The following is an 18981-nucleotide window of genomic DNA, read 5'->3' on the forward strand; positions in this document are numbered from 1 at the left end:
CACTTTCTACTTATTCATTTCTGCACTGATCTACTTTCTAATAAACACAGATTTTTAAAAATAATGGTTTTTTTTCTCTCTTTTCTTTCCATTCCTACGATATGGAATGTGTGTATCAGGAGCCGAGATCCTCATGGAAAAGTCATCCCTGACACCCCCAGACTTGCCCATAGGACTGTTTTGAGCCTCAGAAGAGACAATAGATGTGAGTGTACTTTAAGGGCTGTGAAGTGCTGGACAAATGCAAAGAATATTCTGCCTAGTAAGTTGCAAATTCCCTGAAGATCAGGACTGTACCTTTTCATTCTCAGACTCCTCTAAAGATTTTCTACAAGGTAGTAGCCATGTAACAGGCTTTCCATAAAAAGTTATGTGTTGATCGAGTGGATGCATTAAAGCAAGAGAGACTCAGATTGGCTATAGAGAAGCACGTGTTCGCTGTCAAGATGACGCTGGGATGGCATTTTCAGATGAGACACAGGAATGGCACCTCTCCAGAGAACTTCAAGAAGCCAAAACAAATTTTTTTTCCGTTCTGGATGGCTTAGATATCCATCTCCCTGAACACTGGAGGTCTGGATGACATGTAATGCTCTGAGAAAGCAAGAGAGCAGGGACACCATTACTGAGATGGTGGAGACAGACTCAGGAGGAGTGAAGGGACAGGGAGCAGAGGCCTGCCAGGTCCTTCCAGGGTCTCAAAAAGAAAAGAAATCTGTGAGCCACCGTGAGACCACCTTCTCTCCTATCTCCCAGCTTTTGTTTTCCTTGATTCCTCTGACATTTTTTCATCATAGCTAAGGACAATGAAGCTGATGTTATTGTTTGAAAATTATTGCCAAGTCTTTACATTGATTGAATATGATCTGGGTAAGATAATCTTCTTCAGGACCTTCTCAGAGCAGATGCTGATAAAAAGAAGTCAGGAGATGAAGGAAGTAATGAACTTGCAGGAATACAGATTTTTTTTTTCTTTTATTTTTCCTTTTTTTTTTTTTTTTTTTTTTTTTTTGACAGGGTCTTATTCTGTCACCCAGGATGGAGTGCAGTGGTGCAATCTCAGCTCACTGCAACCTCTGCCTCCCAGGTTCGAGTAATCCTCCTGCCTCAGCCTCCCGAGCAGCTTGGACTACAGGCATGCACCCATGCTCACTAATTTTTGTAGAGACAGGATTTCACCATGTTGCCCAGGCTGGTCTCAAACTCCTGGGCTCAAGCAATCCACCCGCCTCAGTCTCTCAAAGTGTTGGGATTATAGGCGTGAACCACCATTCCTGGCCGGAATACAGATTCTTTTTTTTTTGGTGAGACAGAGATTTATTCTTGTTGCCCCAGGCTGGAGTGCAATGGCGCGATCTCGGCTCACCGCAACCTCTGCCTCCCACGTTCAAGTGATTCTCCTACCTCAGCCTCCCGAGTAGCTGGGATTACAGGCATGTGCCACCACGCCCGGCTAATTTTGTATTTTTAGTAGAGACAGGGTTTCACCACGTTGGTCAGGCTGATCTCAAACTCCTGACCTCAGGTGATCCACCTGCCTCGACCTCCCAAAGTGCTGGGATGACAGGCATGAGCCACTGTGCCCAGCCGGAATACAGATTCTTACAGATTCTTATAGGCCCTTATCTACACGAAGAGCCTTGATTCTCTGAGTGTAAATGCAGGGACTAGACTTGATGCTTCCACACAGCTCCCGGGGCAAATTCTCTTGATGCCAGAAAAGGGCTTCCAGGCCAGGCTGGAGACAACAGGTTTCTCTGCCTGCCACGGGACCAGCCTATCTGCTGCGTTCAGGTAGCTACCTGGGAACCAAGGACAGTGACATCCAAACAGTACAAACCCAAGGCCTCCTCCCCGGGCTTCCTGCTCACAGCTGGTATCTGTGTTTCTCTTTGGGCTCCTAAGGTCACACTGGTTCCCAGACCCTTGGACCTGAACTGTGACAGAGGAGTGCCCTCTAGGTGCAACGGACAGGAACCGGCATCTCCTGGCCTCTCCCTTCTCTTACCCACTAGAGCTTCAGAGGACACCATGCACTGGGCTCAGGGACAGGGTACTTGTCAGCACAGGGTACCGATTTAGCAGTCAGTACTAAATTCCCTAGAAAGGCCCATTTACATCTTGACCTGCAGTTAGGCTGGACATCCTAGAAGGGAATGGAAAGTTGAGCCAGCCACTGAAGAGGGCCTTGGTCTCTGTGTCCTGTTTCCAGTGCTTGATGTGTGGTTGGCGTTCAAAGCCTGTTTATTGATAAGTACTTCAGTATCAGCCCTGTCTGGTGTGGAGAATAAGAATCTCCCAGGTGACTTTGAATAAAGTACAGATAACTGGCTTTTGCTCCTGCAGATTCAGTAGGTCTTAAGATTAGTCCTGGAGCAATTATGGCTTTAAAGCTCCACAGATAATTCCAGCGAGCAACCAGATTTGGAAGCCACTGGTAGGGAGTTCAGCCAGGAGCTGGACGTTCTGCCGTCTCCGTGTTCCAACGAGCAAATCCTCAATTCCACTCTCAATGTTTCCCCATCTCCAATGGGGAGAGTTAGTCTGAGATTCTTGTGCCTTCCTTTACTCTCTCCAAGTGGGAAATGCTGCGTCTCCTCCCATCCTCCCTAAAAATAAATCTACTCCTCTGGACTGGACTCTGCCATTAGAGCCACATGCTAAGCACACAGGGCTTCTTGGAAGAGAGCCTTTGGATGTGGGTAAGCTGGCACAGGGCTCTCTTTCCTAATAAGACAAGCCGAAGTGGCCACGAAGGAGCCCCTTCCTCAGTCGCTCCAGGAGCTAAGGGAATGACCCAACGGCTGTGGACTTATCCCAAGACACCTGCGTTCCCTCGCCACCATGCTTGGCAGGTACTGGGGAAAACCCTTCCCTGTATATCCTACAAAGCTCCCTCAGTTCTCTCATTCCCTCAAAGCCCTCCTTGACCAAGGCGTCCACCCACCATGACGTGTGTGTGTGTGTGTGTGTGTGTGTGTGTGTGTGTGAGAGAGAGAGAGAGGAGAGAGAGAGAGAGAGAGAGAGAGAGGGAGAGAGAGAGCCTCGTCCTGTCATCCAGGCTGGAGTGCAGTGGTGCAATCTCCACTCACTGCAATCTTCACCTCCCAGTTCAAGTGATTCTCCTGGCTTAGCCTCCCAGGTAGCTGAGACTACAGGTGTGCACCAATACGCCCAGCCAATTTTTTATATTTTTAGTAGAGACAGGGTTTCTACTAAACGGGTTTTAGACAGGGCTTCACCACGTTGGCCAGGCTGGTCTCGAACTCCTGACCTCAAGAGATCTGCTCACCTTGGCCTCCCAAAGTGCTGGGATTACAGGCGTGAGCCACCATGCCTAGTCAACCTTTCTTTCTTTCTTTCTTTTTTTTTTTTTTTGAGACAGAGTCTCGCTCTGTCACCCAGGCTGGAGTACAGTGGCCGGATCTCAGCTCACTGCAAGCTCCGCCTCCAGGGTTCACGCCATTCTCCTGCCTCAGCCTCCCGAGTAGCTGGGACTACAGGCGCCCACCACCTCGCCTGGCTAGTTTTTGTATTTTTTAGTGGAGACGGGGTTTCACTGGGTTAGCCAGGATGGTCTCGATCTCCTGACCTTGTGATCCACCCATCTCGGCCTCCCAAAGTGCTGGGATTACAGGCTTGAGCCACCATGCCCGGCCAACCTTTCTTTCTTTGTGAAGGAGCTTGGTAAGAAAGTGCAGGCAGCAAAGCACTCCTCTGTTATTCTCTCGTACACCCAGGCCTTTACCCAGGGTGAATCTCTAGGGTACCTTGTGCTTGTCTCCCCAGGGTTGTTTACAAGATGTATGACATTAAATGTGTATGTATAAAGTAAGCTTCTTTAGTAATGGCCACAGAATGGTTTATACATAGAGTACCACATCTTCACCAATTTGGTCCTAGTAATGAAGCTCCTCCCCCACAGTGCCTTGTATGGAACAAAGATGTTCCCCGCTCGGTTACACTGCAAGACCCTGGAGAAGTTAGTCCTGCTCTGTAGTCCTTCGCCCTCCCTTCCATCTCCTACACGGAGAAGGTTCTCAATTGCTGCTGATTGCTTTCGAGTTACTTCCCATCTCTTTACCTTTCACAACCAGAAGAAGAAATGCAGGGCAAATGTTCCTAAGTGATTTGCATCTCAGTTCTCAAAGAAAGCTAACTATTTCTTCAATTAGCTAAAGTGTGGCAGGATATTTATAATCCATTCTGTGGCCATTAGCAAAGAAGACTGTTTTACACATAAACATGTCATGTCATACTTCCTCCATTCAACCCTGGGGAGATAAGCACCATGTGACCTAGAGAGTCATCCTGGGTAAAAGCCTGGGTTTCTAGAGAATGATAGAGCACTGCTTTGCCACCTGCACTTTCTTACCAAGCTCCTGGCTCTCATGGTTTTAGCTCTAGCATGTTGTGTGGGTTTGGACATCTTGAAAAGTGCTTAGGAGGTCTTGGGTCCAGACCTGGATTCAAATCCGACCTCTTCCACATGTTACCTTTCTATCTCTAGGCAAGTTACTTAAACCGTGTGCATCAGTTTCCTGATCTATATAAAGAAAATAACAGCATCTCCTCAAAGAGTGATTCTGAGGATGAAATGGGTGACCACAAGTAAAGCGCTTAGAGCAGTAAGTAGAACAGTAAGTTCTCCATGAGTGTTAGTTGTTGCTGTGATTCGCTGGAGAAGCAGCCTGGGGAAGGAGAAAACCTTGTCCTGGCTCTACCATTTATTTGCTTTGTGCCTTTGGACATGGGAAAACTAAGATCTCCATTTCTTCATGTAAAGTATTAAAATCTTGATAATGCATGGTGTGCCTGTCTCACAGAGTGGCAGTGAGGTTCAAATGAGCTAATAGATGTGAAAATGCTTTGTAAACTATAAAAAAAAAACTGTACAAATGTACAAGGCTAACAAATGCCATTTCTTTCTGTCTATACCTGTATGCTTGCACTCATTTTGTATTACGGTTACTTATTTTTATCTGCCTCCTGCATTAGATTTGAGCTCCTCGAGATAGGAATCACATCTTGCTGTCTACTATATCAGCCTGTACATGATGTCGAGCTTGATGCCTGTACATGATGTCGAGCTTGATGCCTGTACATGATGTCGAGCTTGATGCCTGTACATGGCATGTACTCAGTACATGGGAAATTGGAGGAGGAGCAGTCTCCGTGGGTATTTTTTCGGGTGTGTGTTGCAGTAGCTTGCTCCCCTAGAGACTGTGTGTGCCAGGACTATTCCCCCCAACATGAGGTGTAGCTCCCCACTGTGAACAGCATTTGCAGGCAGGCATCCAGCACCAAGCGGAGCACTCATGTAGACACTAAATGTGGGGACACCCTGTCCTGAGGCTCGGATCCCCGGTGCTCAGCCAGCAGCCTTTCCAATCCCCATGAGGTCTCTGAGAGGGTCTACTACTGGAGAGACTACTCATTTAGTTGCCCTCGATAGTCCGAACTAAGGAAGCTGAGAAATTGAATCTTGGCATGTTCAGTGACCTCAAGACCTTGCTTCTTTCTCTTCCATTTCAAAATCTTCCCAAAATGGCAACTTTGGTTTTTGTGCCCCTGCTCCCAGCTCCCATCTTTCATGAATTGGGGGTTCTCAGAGGATGCCATCTGCCTGATGGTGTCATGTATCTCTGTATCCTACAAGCTACCCACCGAATCCTGCTCGTAGATTAAGCACTGGATACATACTTGCTGATTGGAATTTAAAGAAAACCAAAATAAGTAAACTCGACGGGAGATTAATTGCCTAGGAGTCGGTTGACTGCTTGACTGAAGCTGGATTTTTTTTTGGGAACCGCTGGCTGCCTTCACATTTCCTGATGGAAGTGGGACAGGTCAACAGACAGCCCAGAGTGGCAGATAACTTTTGCCCACGCGTCATTCATTTTTTGGAGCGTTGGCTTGAAATTGAGGGGTGTGTGTGTGTCTGGAACCGACGTGCCTTCCGTGCGCCTCCGGGGTCTTTGCACTTTCTTTCAATGGGCTGATTACAACACAGAGGATGTGGACAGTGGAGTTTTTCCTGTTTGATGTCACACTGCTACCCTTTAAAAGTCTGATGGCAAAAAGGAGGGAATTCAGTCTAGGATCCTCACACCAGCTACTTGCAAGGGAGAAGGAAAAGGCCAGTGAGGCCTGGGCCAGGAGAGTCCCGACAGGAGTGTCAGGTTTCAATCTCAGCACTAGCCACTCAGAGCAGGGCGTGATGTTGGGGGCCCGCCTCAGGCTCTGGGTCTGTGCCTTGTGCAGCGTCTGCAGCATGAGCATCATCAGAGCCTATCCCAATGCCTCCCCACTGCTCGGCTCCAGCTGGGGTGGCCTGATTCACCTGTATACAGCCACAGCCAGGAACAGCTACCACCTGCAGATCCACAAGAATGGCCACGTGGATGGCACACCCCACCAGACCATCTACAGTGAGTAGGACTTCAGGCTGGGAAGAAGGGGAGCGCCCCTGTTGTCCATCTACAGGGGGCTTGGGGAGGTTGGGGACTAGACTGGAGGGCTAATCCAACCCTCCAAGCTTTCTGCCCAGGAACCACTTATTGTCTCTCTCTCTCTCTCTGAGTGTGTGTGTGTGTATTTAAATCTTAGGGGAAGGTTCTGTCACTCTCCTAATTAGTATTTGCTGGTTTTTCTAACATGCAAACTTTTTGTTTCAACTAAAACCCTTCCCACAGTAGTAGCCATATTCCCTTTGCCCCGTCAAAAGATTCAGAAAATGTACTGAAAGAAAAGCAAGGAGTCTAAGAGAAAAAGAAGCCAGGCAGATCAACAGACACTAAGTTTCAGCTCCTGGACTTCAGGCTGGGTTAACTAGGCAGGTTGGAAAGAAGATTCCTGGGTCATACCCAGATTGTAAAGGTAAATCTGGGGGCTCTTTCCAATTCTGGCCTTATAAAAATTCTTAGAAAAATGTATTAAACACAGACTGTCCAGGTATGTTGTCTTGGTGAGAATGGCCAAGTATACAACCCATCCACCCATTCATTTGTCCATGCATCCATCCATCCATCCATCCATCCAACAGGTTTAAAGGCTGTTTCAGATACTCAGGTGCCCAGGTACCCAGTACGCATGGTGATTCTTCTCTGTGGAACTGAGAGGTGTCCAGTCAGTAGCAAGTCAAGCTAGTTAGAAACTTCTTGGCAACATGAGACAACTGGAATGTTTTTAAAGATCAGGTTTGTGGAGAATTGGGTCACAATCCACAATAATCAATCCATTAGCAATGATTCAAATGAGGGCCACTTTGTGTGCACCTGTATTAGGGGTAATGTGGTGGGAGCAGGGATATTGAAAAAGACTGGATCTTCTATTTTAAAAAAACATGTGAAAACACCTCTAAGGATACAGAAAAATGCAAACTGATCCAATATAGCTCAAATTAAGGGAAAGAAAAATTAGTTAGACAATCTCTAACTAAAGAAAACATAGGTATTATGATTTGCCTTTTATTGTTGTAATAAGTTAATTATTTTTGCTGTGACCTTGCTGTGTATGAGGCATTTATTCTTCTAGGAACCAAAGGTCCTTAAACCTGGTTGCAAGATATATAACATGCAAAATTAAGTTGCAAGATATATGACCAGCGAAATTGACAGTTTAAACCTCCTCAAGTGCTAGATGCATATTGATAGGAGATAAAAGGAGAGAGAAAAGTTCTCTCCAAATACCAAACAGGTTCCAGAACTCTAGAGGATATAGTAAGACTCAGGAGTCAACATCTTGGAAACCAAGTTTGAGTTTCGTGGCAAAAATTTCAGTTAAATCTGGATATACTTGATGAACCCAAAGTGTTGTTCATTTTATTCAATGGATATTTAACAGGATCTACAATGTGCCTGGCATTCTATCAAGCTCTGTGACTGAAAAGTAAGACACAACCCTTCAAGGACCTTGTGGTCTGCCGTCCTGCCTTGTCAGCCAGCTCACTACCAGACTTTTAGGAAATGCAATTTTGCACCTCTCATGGAGGGGCCACTCTTACCCTGATTCAAGACTGTATGTGATTTAAAATGCAGACTAGTAGATTATGGTAAATTATTTTGATTCTCTTAGATGGAAAGGGTGGCAACCAACTAGAGAATGTTTATACAACTTTTCTCGAATCCTGGAATCCCATTGCTGAAAGGAACTCCTTAAAGACGTTTCCTCCTGAACAAGAATTAGGGTAGAACAGAACAGGCTGGCTACGGTGGGGAGTGAGTGTGAAAAGTCGACCTCCTGGGCTGGCAGCCTGAACTGTAGACCTTTTCCTTGAAAACCCACCGTGTATCAGGCCCCAAGGGATCACTGAGTGCTAGTTGAATTAAAATGACTGAGAAGCAGCAAAACAAATGGAACTGACTTCAGATCTTTAAAAACAGAAACACGGTTTTGTTTTCCTAGACACAGGCACTAGCTAAACATTGCATCTTTAAAGAGTTAAATGCGAATACGGGGAGGGGAACTTAGGGTCAGGGGAGTGGGAGAGAGATCTGCTTTTCCTAGTCTATGTAGATAACTTTTTGTACTGCTCAATCAGCTGTCATGTGTATTACGGGGGAAAAAGTGCAGGAAAAAAATTACACAATACAATTAAAAGTTACCCAAAAGAGGCCAGGTGCGGTGGCTCACGCATATAATCCCAGCACCTTGGGAGGCCAAGGCAGGAGAAACACTTGAAGTCAGGGGTTAAAGACCAGCCTGGCCAACATGGGGAAACCCCGTTTCTATTAAAAATACAAAAATTAGCTGGACGTGGTGGTGCGTGCCTGTAATCCCAGCTACTTGGGAGGCTGAGGCAGGAGAATTGCTTGAACCTAGGAGGTGGAGGTTGCAGTGAGCCGAGATCACACCACTGTGCTCCAGCCTGGGCGACAGAGTGAGATTCCATCTCAAAAACAAAAAACAAAAAAAGAAAGTTACCCAAAGGAAAGAGGAAAGATTAATGCACGGAGATAAGAATCACAACTAATTAAATGTCTGGTGAAGGATTTGTAATGACCTCATCAGTGACTGTTAAGCCATGTTTTCACACTGACGGAAAACCTAAAATGTGAGGCGTGTTTTTTCCCCTTCTAATTATCCATTTCTAGTGAATTCTGGTTCATCTTATTATTTTGCTGTAAGAAATTCTTAAGACTTGAGTGCACGACCCATCTTTGGGTCATTGGACTTGACAAAATGAAATTATCTCCTGCCTACCAGATTCTTCAAGCTCCCTTGGGACTCACAAGCGCTGCTGCCAGGTACCCCTCTGATGTCCCTATCACCTGTTTCATGAACAAGGCCGTCCTCTGACTCCCCTTTATCCTCATTATATGGAACCAGCAAGAGAGAGATGTTTATTGCCCCTGGTAATATCACTTCCCAGATCCTGATATTTTCACTTCCTCCATCTTCCCCACAGGAACTTTCTTTACTTGAAGCTGAGTTACCGTTGGGCTCCTTAAGCCTTCTTCATACATTTTTATTTTGAGGTGCTCAAAGCACTTCACTACTCTCATCTTATTTATCACTTACTGGCCACAAGAGTAGAACGGAGTAGATAATGTTCTACTCGTATAAGCAGAGGTTGAGGCAAAGCGGTAATAGTAAAACTTACTAGCATTTAGGAAGTACTTTCTAAAAGATAAAAACATTATCTCATTATGTCTTCAAGAGGACCAGATGAGGTAAATGTTTCTGCCATCCTCATTTTATATGTGAAAAAACGAGAGTTAAAGAACTTAAATAACTGGCTGAAGGTCAGACAGGTAGTAAAACACCTAGAGGATGTCTTGACCCCAAATCCCACGCTCCTCCAAGGTCACACACAAGCAGACAGCTCCGTCACTGAAGGCTAAGTCCATTCAGCCTGCTCAGCTCCAACAGGCAGGGCGGGGGGCTCCGGCAGTCAGTGGTTTGTTCCTTCCTTCTGCAAAATTCTCCCGTGAATCTGTGCAGACTGCGAAAGATGCCTTTTGAAAGCGCAAAGGAAAGAAACCGTGACTCTCTCACGTTTTCTACACTTTCACATTGACTCACGTTGTTTGACGGAAGAGTCTGTGTCCCTCTGTACCAGCTGCTCACAGCGACTCAACCACTGCCGGAGGTTTTCTAGGGGGACTGGCTCTGGAGACCAGGACCATGTGGGCCATACACACTGCCCACACTGACCCCAAGCATCAGGCCAGCACGCCTGTCAAGGCCTGGGCCCGGCATAAACAGCAGGTCAGAACACGCCACGTGATGTCCTCTGTTTGTGTGACACTTTCGAGTCACTTTTATCACCATTATCCCATTTGATCATCACCCTATGAAGTAGGCAGGACAGCTATTGTTCTATTTCACAGCTGAAGAAACTGAGGCTAGAGTAATAAGTTGCCCAAGGCTGCAAGGTCAGCAAGTGGCATAGTTGGGACCAAAATCCAAGTTCCTTGGTTCTTGGCGCCTGGCTCAGTGCCTCTTCCCTGAGCCCTCAGCAGTGCCGTGACTCGTCCTCACTGCCTGCAGCATGTATTTTAGCATTTGATGTTGTCTTCTCAGACTCTTAGTGATTTCTGCTGGAGGCTTGCTACGGGGTAGTAGGAAGAAGATGTCTCTGACCTGAGTTTCAATCCTGCCTTAGTTTCCTTATCACTTAATTAGGATATTGCTGCTACCACTACTACTACTACTAATAATAATAATAATTAGTACTAACAATATAACATTTGTTTTGAGAATTTAAAATATGTAAAGTGCTTAGAGTGCAACCACTCAAAGACCATTACTAAATGTAATTTTTTCCCAATTAGACTGAAAAGTCACCAGAACAAAAACCATGTCTTACACGTTCCTTATGTTTCTCCAAAGGTTTACCACAAAACTAGCCATACATTTGAGACACACAGGCAGACACCACTGTGGAGGAACTTAAGCATCCTTTGTGCCTGTCATACTCCAGTCCACCTTCTGGAAGCTTCCCTCAAGTTTCCCCTCAGCCAAACTTTCAAACAAATTAACTTTTCTCTTTGGCCCTCTTCCTTTCTCACCTTTCTGGGGCTTGTCTCCACCCTCATTCCCTCTGTTCCACGTCATTCCAATTTCAGTTCCTATCATGATTTCTACTGAGCTAGTATCGAATTATTGCTGCTTATTTTCCTCAAAGGTCCTTGTATTGAGCCTGCATGGGATGGGAGAGGAGCTTTGGGCTTTAAATCATCCCCAGGAGGCTCCATCACTTGCTAGGCACAGACATTGGGCATTTACAACCTCTCCAAGCTTCAGTTGCAGAAGAGGAATTAGAATCCCTGCATGAGATTCTAGCTGCCTCCCTGGGGGCTATGAGGTCAGATGAGATGCACCTGGAAATTCTGTGATAGGCAACTGGAAGTGGCCCCAAAGACCTAACGTAATGATTTTTAGCAGAAAATGTCAGGTAATTAAACAACATTGGGGGGAGAAGTCTTGCTGAATTATCACTCATGCTACACGAGTATATGGTCTAATTGTGCCTTTGCCACAAAACAGAAAGCACACTTAAAGCCGTTATCAGTTACTTAAGAGGTAGGTCATGTGAATGGGTTTCAGGCTCTTGTGGGAGACAAGCTTTTGAGAGGGGACACTGAAAGTCCATGAGGGACGGCACCTGGAGGAGTCACCACCAAGTGAGAAAATGACAAAGAACCAACCCAAGAAAAGCCCAAGAAGAAAATTCCATCCATCACTGGTATTGATTCAACATAAACAGTTACGCCCTCTGCTCCTAAGTAGCTCACTCTAAGGAAGGCGCTAGATAGGTAGACTCAGTTAAAGCAAGGTAAATGGAATACATGCTGTAACAGAGGCGAAGGCACTGTCCTGAGGAGCTGAGAAGAAAGAACAACTGATTTTGAATGGAAGGATGAGGAAAGTCTTCATAGACTTTCTTGAAGAATGAGTGACTTCAGTAAGTAGAGAAGGAAGAGGGAGATCAACTCTAACATCACTCTGTACACATACTGGGTGTTGACTGATTAGTATTAGACGATTACACAGACATCCAGGTGGAGAATCAGACTCTGTGGACAAGCTGGATCCTTGAAAGACATCTCAGCATAGATATAAAAATCACAAAATAGAAGGCATGGAAGAATGTGACTATCACCACAAACATTCAAAGGCATTAGTAAGGCAAAAGGGAAAATAGGTAGAGAGAGAGAAACGTGTGTTCAGCACAGGTAGAAGAATACGAAGAGCTCAGACTGCCCCATACAGGCAGCAAGATGAAGCAGGAGGTGAATGACTGCATGTGTGCTGGGGGCAAGAGAGAATGTCACAAGCAATGCTGAATATGTAGAAATGAGGCTGGATTTAGGGGTGTTGTCATCATCACCCTTAAAAATCAATCCAGGGAGGTTTCATGAAGGTGGGAACTGGATGCTCCATGAGTCTGCCCTGCCTGGTTTTCTCCATAGGTGCCCTGATGATCAGATCAGAGGATGCTGGCTTTGTGGTGATTACAGGTGTGATGAGCAGAAGATACCTCTGCATGGATTTCAGAGGCAACATTTTTGGATCAGTGAGTTTCTTTTTTGTGTTGGTCACCATATGCAAACAACCTAATTTCTTTGACAGGACATAGATTTTTCTAGCTTAACAATTCCATATGCAGTGTACCCTGGTTTCCACGGATTCAATACCTGTTTCCACTGATACTTCATGCGGTCCAGGTATTGAATGTTCAGGTTTAATAGCTGGGGTTTGAACTTAGGCAGTCTGGCTCCAGATCCCAGGCTCTCAGCCCCTAGTCTGCACTGCCCACTGGCACCCGTTTTTGGATCTAGCACAGGCCCTGGTATGTAGCCGCAGGTCCTCGAGTCACGTCAATTCACATTGTAAAGTACATTAGAAAGGGTGGAAAGCCATTGGTGTCTTCTTGGTTCGGGGACTAGCTGTGACTTTAGGTAAATCTCCTCACTTCTCCAAACTTCAGCATTTTCACTTGGAAAAAGTGAAGTGGAATAGACCACGTGACCTGTGAATCTCCCTCCAGTTAAAGATTTTTAATTAACTCCTGCCCCAATTGTGATCGCTATTCATTCAGATTGGTAAGCAAAGGACTTCCCAAACTAAAGGCTGTTGGCCTCTTTTTGAGGATTTTGAGATCGTAAAATAGTAGGACTGCTTATCTCAGGATTCTCTTACCACCACTCTTGCCCACGAGAAACTCCACAAGAACAGAGACTTTCTGTTTTGCTTTCTGCTACATCCCAGCCCCTACAATAGTGTCTGGCTAGAGTAGGAAAAAAAAAAAATCAGTTGAACAACTATTGAAATATAGGTAACTAACTAAACATCTCTTGAACCCATCTAGGCATGTAGACAGTCCTGGTCTTTAAACTGCTTACTTCGTGGAGTTTGAGGATTAAAAGAAATAACATGCAAAGGCCTTCGTGGGGCACTCCGTAGAATCCAGTACTAGTGGTAGAGGATTCAAACCCAGCTCATTTGTTAGCAAAGTTCATGTCTCCAATCCCATCAGTGCCCTCGTTCATGTTTGACCCTATAAACTCAATCCCCTCTCCTTTCTCCAGTAAGGAGACAAACCCAAGCCAATTTTCAGCCAGCAGAGACTTGGAAAAGGTAGAGGGCGGGAAGGAGGAGGTGGTGCCTACTCCAGGAAAACCACAGGCCAGGCCAGCCCGGGCCTCCAGGCAGTAAGCGGAGCCCCAGTAGTCTAGTCTCTGAAAGGGGGAACTATCCTCAGGGCTTGAGCATTCATCAAAACCACTTGACCCCAGCAGGGAACAAAGGGGTGAAGGCTCGACGCCCTCAGCACTTCAGGGCTTCAGGCCGGCTGGCACAAGCGTGTGGCCCCAGGAGGAGCTGGGGGTGGGTGGGCCCCACGGGCCAGCCTTCACGTGGCTCGCTCTTGCCCCTTCCAGCACTATTTCAACCCGGAGAACTGCAGGTTCCGACACCGGACGCTGGAAAACGGCTACGACGTCTACCACTCTCCTCAGCATCACTTCTTGGTCAGTCTGGGCCGGGTGAAGAAGGCCTTCCTGCCAGACGTGAACCCACCCCCCTACTCCCAGTTCCTGTCCCGGAGGAACGAGATCCCCCTCATTCACTTCAACACCCCCAGACCACGGCGGCACACCCGGAGCGCCGAGGACGACTCGGAGCGGGACCCCCTGAACGTGCTGAAGCCCCGGGCCCGGATGACCCCGGCCCCGGCCTCCTGCTCCCAGGAGCTCCCGAGCGCCGAGGACAACAGCCCGGTGGCCAGCGACCCGTTAGGGGTGGTCCGGGGCGGTCGGGTGAACACGCACGCTGGGGGCACGGGCCCGGAAGGCTGCCGCCCCTTCCCCAAGTTCATCTAGGGTCGCCGGAAGGGCACCCTCTTTAACCCATCCCTCAGCATAGCAGCTCTTCCCAAGGACCGGCTCCCTTGACGTTCCCAGGATGGGAAAGGTGACAGGGGCCATGTATGGAATTTGCTGCGATTCTCTGGGGTCCCTTCCACAGGAGGTCCTGTGAGAATCAACCTTGGAGGCCCAAGTCATGGGGTTTCACCACCTTCCTCACTCCATAGAACACTTTTCCGAATAGGAAACCCCAACAGGTAAATAGAAATGTCCCCTTCATGAAGGTAGAGAGAAGGGGTCTCTCCCAACATATTTCTCTTCCCTGTGCCTCTCTTCTTTACCACCTTTAAGCAAAAAAAAAAAAAAAAAAAGAAAGAAAAAAAAAAAAGCAGTGGGTTCCTGAGCTCAGGACTTTGAAGGTGTGGGAGAAGAGGCGATCCAGAGATTCCAGAAGCTTCCCCACTGCCCTGTGCATTTATGTTACATGCCCCAATCCCACTGGCATTTGAGTGTGCAAGCCTTAACAGCTGAATGGGGCAAGTTGATGAAAACACACTTTCAAGCCTTCGTTCTTCCTGGAGCATCTCTGGGGAAGAGCTGTCAAAAGACCGGTGGTAGGCTGGTGAAAACTGGACAACTAGACTTGATGCTTGCTGGACTGAGACAGGAATCATAATAGAAAACTCAGCCTCTCTACAGGGTGAGCACCCCGTGTCTCACTGTCTCCCTCTCTGCAGCCACAGCCAGAGGGCCCAGAATGGCCCTGCTCTGTTCCCAAGTGGCTCATGATACAGCCTCACCTTTTGGCCCCATCTCTGGTTTTTGAAAATGTGGTCTAAGGAATAGCTTTTATATTGGCTCACGAAAATCTACCCTGCTAGGATTTGCTTTTCAAAATGGAAATAAATCCCAACTCTCCTGAGAGGCATTTAATTCGGGCTCTACTTCCAGGTTGAGTAGGAATCCATTCTGAACAAACGACAAAAATGTGACTGAGAAGGGGGCCTTGAGAGACTGGGGCCGCTCTGGGTTAGGTTTTCTGTGGACTGAAAAACCGTGTGCTTTCCTCTAAATGAAGGGGCATCGAGGACTCGGGGGGGGAAAGAAAGCCAGTCATCAGGGGGTATGTTATAGAAGTTATGAAAAAGCAACCACATGCTCAGGTTCTTGACTGTGGTCTCTAGGGCTCTGCAGCAGCAGCGGCTCTTGGATTAGTTAAAACACTCCTAGGCTGACACATCTGGGTCTCAACCCCCTTCGAAATTCTTGGTGCCTTAGATGAAGGCGACTTTCAGTCCCAGGAGCCCCAGTGCTATCTGGAGGAAACAAAGCTTCCCAGAGCAAGCAGTAGAGGCGCAGAGGAGCACCAGGCAGGCGGGCCTGACGGTCAGCTCTCAGCCCAGCCTGACCCCATTACTGCGGCTCTTCCTGTAAGGGGACTCCATTTTCCTACCTCTCTTTAAAAGACCACCTAAAGGACAAAATATTAACAAGCAAAGTCGATTCAACAACAGCTTCTTCCCAGTCACCTTTTTTTTTTCTCATTGCCATCACGTACTAACCTTATACTTTGATCTATTCTTTCTAGTTATCAGAGAAACATTGGGCAACTCTTTTTACCTGATGGTTTTAAGCTGAACTTGAAGGATTGGTTCCTATTCTGAAACAGTAAAACTATGTATAATAGTATATAGTCACGCATGGCAAATATTTTAATATTTCTGTTTTCATTTCCTGTTGGAAATACTATCCTGCATAATAGCTATTGGAGGCTCCCCAGTGAAAGATCCCAAAAGGATTTTGGTGGAAAACTGGTTGTAATCTCACAAACTTAACACTACCATCAGGGGCTTTCTTTATGGCAAAGCCATAATAGTTCCTACAATTTCTTATATCCCTCATCATGTGGCAATATTTATTTATTTATTTGGAAGTTTGCCTATCCTTCTATATTTATAGATATTTATAAAAATGTAACCCCTTTTTCCTTTCTTCTGTTTAAAATAAAAATAAAATTTATCTCAGTTTCTGTTAGCTTATCCTCTTGGTAGTATTACTTAAAAGCACATTGGAATATAAGAATAGAAAGGATTATGGGAGGGGAACATTAGGGAAATCCAGAGACAGCAAAATTGAAAAAAATGTGTTAGAATTTTAAATTTTTCAAAGATTTCTTCCATCCATAAGCAGACTCAACAATTTTAATTGATCTAGACAGAATTATTTAAGTTTTATCAATATTGGATTTCTGATGATTCTAACCCTGAAGTGTTTTCTTTCTTTTTTTTTTTTTTTTAAGACGGAGTCTTGCTCTGTCACCCAGGCTGGAGTGCAGTGGCATGATCTCGGCTCACTGCAACCTCCGGGTTCAAGCAATTCTCCTGCCTCAGCCTCCCAAGTAGCTGAGATTATAGGTGCCTGCCGCCATGCCTGGCTAATTTTTGTAATTTTAGTAGAGACAGTGTTTTACCATCTTGGCCAGGGTGGTCTCGAACTCCTGACCTCATGATCCACCCGTCTCAGCCTCCCGAAATGCTAGGATTACAGGCGTGAGCCACCGCGTCCAGCTGTGTTTTAAGAGGGAATTTTTATTTGAAAACTACACACCAACACAACCACATCAGCATTTCAGTAAACCAAATGCTATGCACTTAACACACACACAGTGTTACTGTCCTGTGAGATTTGATAGCGGGACACCAAGAGAATGAATCTACATTCTGAGAATGGTGTTCCCAGAGTTCCTTCTTTCAGAGGGAACTATGAAAAGGAGAGACTTTACATACGCGCATGAGCATTCACTACAGGTCCTTGGCCAAAGACTGGGGAGCACATGCACAGGGTAAGATAGAGTGAGTCCCACAAACACTGCCTGCTACAGCAGTAGGAGATAGATAGCGAGCAATACCAGAGGCTATGCAATGCTGAAACACGTTAGAAATCCAACCAAACCTGGGTGAAGAGAACTTACTGAGTGCCTCAGAACTCAAAAGGCTGTTCTTGTAAGACTAAGCCCCAGAGGCAGGGAGTATATCCTAAAACTAAATTCAAAACTGAAATAGACTTGCTGTAAGAGAGAATTATACCAATCCTGGCAAAACTACAAGGATCTGCCAATAATTTAACTGACTGCCAGAATAGAACTTAACACCTTTTAAAGGAAGAGGACATGATTCAGACTTAATACATGGTATCCTATACAATCAGTAACAGTAAAATAAAATAACTGAACATGAGAATAGGAAAAAAACATGTGCACAGTCAACAGAAAATGCTATCACTAGAAACTAGTAAGATGATCTAAAGAAAGCTAATTTAAATTACCTTACCTGAGTAACAGAGAATAAGTTTTCTAAAAATGAGTAGAACCTCAATGATCTGTGAGACCTTATTAAGCTGTCCAACATATGAGTAAGTTGAGTCCCAGAAGAAAAGGAGCATAAAGAATTGGGGAGTAAAAAATATTTGAAGATATGTTGGCTGAAAATTTCCCAATTATTGGTTAAAAACAAATGTACTAATACAAGAAGCTCAGAAAACTCCAAGCAAGACAAATGCAAAGATCACAATTACGTATACTGCAGTCAAACTGTTAAAAATCAAAAATAAACAGAAAATCTGAAAGCTACTGTAGACAAATGACACTTTATATATGGAGGAACAGCTATAATAGTGGTGGATGTCTCGTAGTAACAATGGAAACTAGAAAACAATGGAATGACGCATTGAAAAGGTTGAAAGAAGATAAAAAAACTACCTACCCAGAATTACACAAACAGCAAAAATATCCTTCAAAATTAAGGTGGAATAAAAATGGAGAGAAATTATTGCCATGCTGAAAAGGAGTAACACCAGATGGACATTTAGAATTACAGAAAGAAAACCATCATTAAATGTGTGAATACATTTAAACTATATATATTGTATACCTTCTTCCCCGATTTCACTAAGACACTGCTTAAGGCAAAAATTATAACACTGTATGCAGGTTTTGTAACACATATAGATGTAATATATAAGGCAGAACTCCCACATAGGATGGGAGGATAAATGAAACAATATGGATACAGGATTATAACACTGTATGTAAAAATCATACAATATTAACTCTAGACTGTGATAAATTAAGGATGCATATTGTAGTCCCTAAAGCAACCACTAAAATAATCACAATAATAAGTCAAGAGTGGTGATATGCACCTGTAGTCCTGGCTTCTCAGGAGGCTGAGGCTGGAGAATCACTTGAGCCTGGGAAGCAGAGGTTGCAGTGAGCTATGATCATACCACTGCACTTCAACTTGGTGACAGAGTCAGACCCTATCTCTAAAAACAAAAAAATTAAAAATAATAATAATTAAAAGAGGTGTAGGTAAAAAGTCAATAGAGATATTAAAATAGGATACTAAAGAAAATTCAATTATTCCAAAGAAGAGAAGGAGGAGCAGTAGAATAAAAATCAAATGGGACAAACAGAAAAATGACAGACTAAATCAAATTATATCAATAGTTACATTAAATATAAATGGGCCAAACACTATAACTAAAGAGAGGAATGGTCAAGCTGGATTAAAAAAAAATACCCAACTATATGTTTTGTACAAAACACACACTTAAAGAATGGAAAGATACATAGTGAAGACATTCAATATAAAAAAATAGGAACTTA

General features: G+C 45.0%; 1 protein-coding gene across 1 annotated transcript; it reads left to right on the plus strand.

The window, feature by feature from the left end:
• Positions 1-6081: 6081 nt before the first annotated feature.
• FGF23 (fibroblast growth factor 23) lies at positions 6082-16291 on the plus strand. Its single transcript, XM_033223162.1, has 3 exons — positions 6082-6431; positions 12420-12523; positions 13890-16291. Exons 1-3 carry the CDS (start codon positions 6221-6223, stop codon positions 14328-14330), a joined length of 756 nt encoding a protein of 251 aa, XP_033079053.1. The 5' UTR covers positions 6082-6220; the 3' UTR covers positions 14331-16291.
• Positions 16292-18981: the final 2690 nt, after the last annotated feature.

The sequence above is a fragment of the Trachypithecus francoisi genome, unplaced genomic scaffold, assembly GCF_009764315.1.
Source record: "Trachypithecus francoisi isolate TF-2019V2 unplaced genomic scaffold, Tfra_2.0 Lachesis_group11, whole genome shotgun sequence".
NCBI classification, from domain to species: domain Eukaryota; kingdom Metazoa; phylum Chordata; class Mammalia; order Primates; family Cercopithecidae; genus Trachypithecus; species Trachypithecus francoisi.

Excerpts from the sequence above, each read along its gene's own strand:
- FGF23 (XM_033223162.1), top strand. The coding sequence starts at position 6,221 with ATGTTGGGGGCCCGCCTCAGGCTCTGGGTCTGTGCCTTGTGCAGCGTC. Across the intron at positions 6,432-12,419 it reads ACCCCACCAGACCATCTACA|GTGCCCTGATGATCAGATCA; the intron begins GTGAGTAGGACT and ends TTTTCTCCATAG. Across the intron at positions 12,524-13,889 it reads GAGGCAACATTTTTGGATCA|CACTATTTCAACCCGGAGAA; the intron begins GTGAGTTTCTTT and ends TGCCCCTTCCAG.